General features: G+C 58.0%; 1 protein-coding gene across 1 annotated transcript in view; it reads right to left on the minus strand.

Annotated features, from left to right (window-relative positions):
* The window catches only part of CD37 (CD37 molecule), a 4687-nt gene that overhangs the window by 549 nt on the left and 3583 nt on the right, over window positions 1-555 (minus strand). The window contains exon 7 of the mRNA XM_015565453.1: window positions 78-161. Within this exon, the coding sequence (XP_015420939.1) occupies window positions 78-161 (84 nt within the window). The remainder of the gene's footprint in view (window positions 1-77; window positions 162-555) is intronic.

Below are 555 nucleotides of genomic sequence, written 5' to 3' on the forward strand. Positions count from 1 at the left end.
ACGCGCTGCGTGCAATTTGGGGCGGGGCTACCTAAGGGTTGTGCAGCCAATCGCGAGTGGGGCTGGGACCCGATTACCTCGAGTAGACCGACGCCCAGGCAGATGCCCACTACGGAGATGAGGTTGTTGTGCAACCACTTCTGCAGGCTCCGCGCGCAGCCCTGCGGGTGTAGAGAAAGGCGAAAGGTAGGGCTTTTTCTGGGGTTCGCTCTCACGCCCCTGGTACCCCAGTAACCAGGCTTCTCTCATTTCTTCGCTCAAAACAACCCCCCTCCCCCACCCCCAGGCATCAGCGCTCCAGGTCCTCCCCCTTCTCTTTAGGCCCCACCTTCCCCAAGAACCCGCCACTGCCCTAACTGGTTTGGCTCAGTGGATAGACTGAGCGTCGGCCTGCGGACTGAAGGGTCCCGGTTCGATTCCGGTCAAGGGCATATACCTTGGTTGCGGGCACATCCCCAGTAAGGGGTGTGCAGGTGGCAGCTGATCGATGTTTCTCTCTCATCGATGTTTCTAACTCTCTCTCTCCCTTCCTCTCTGTAAAAAGTCAATAAAATA

Source organism: Myotis davidii, unplaced genomic scaffold (assembly GCF_000327345.1).
Source record: "Myotis davidii unplaced genomic scaffold, ASM32734v1 scaffold2100, whole genome shotgun sequence".
NCBI lineage: Eukaryota > Metazoa > Chordata > Mammalia > Chiroptera > Vespertilionidae > Myotis > Myotis davidii.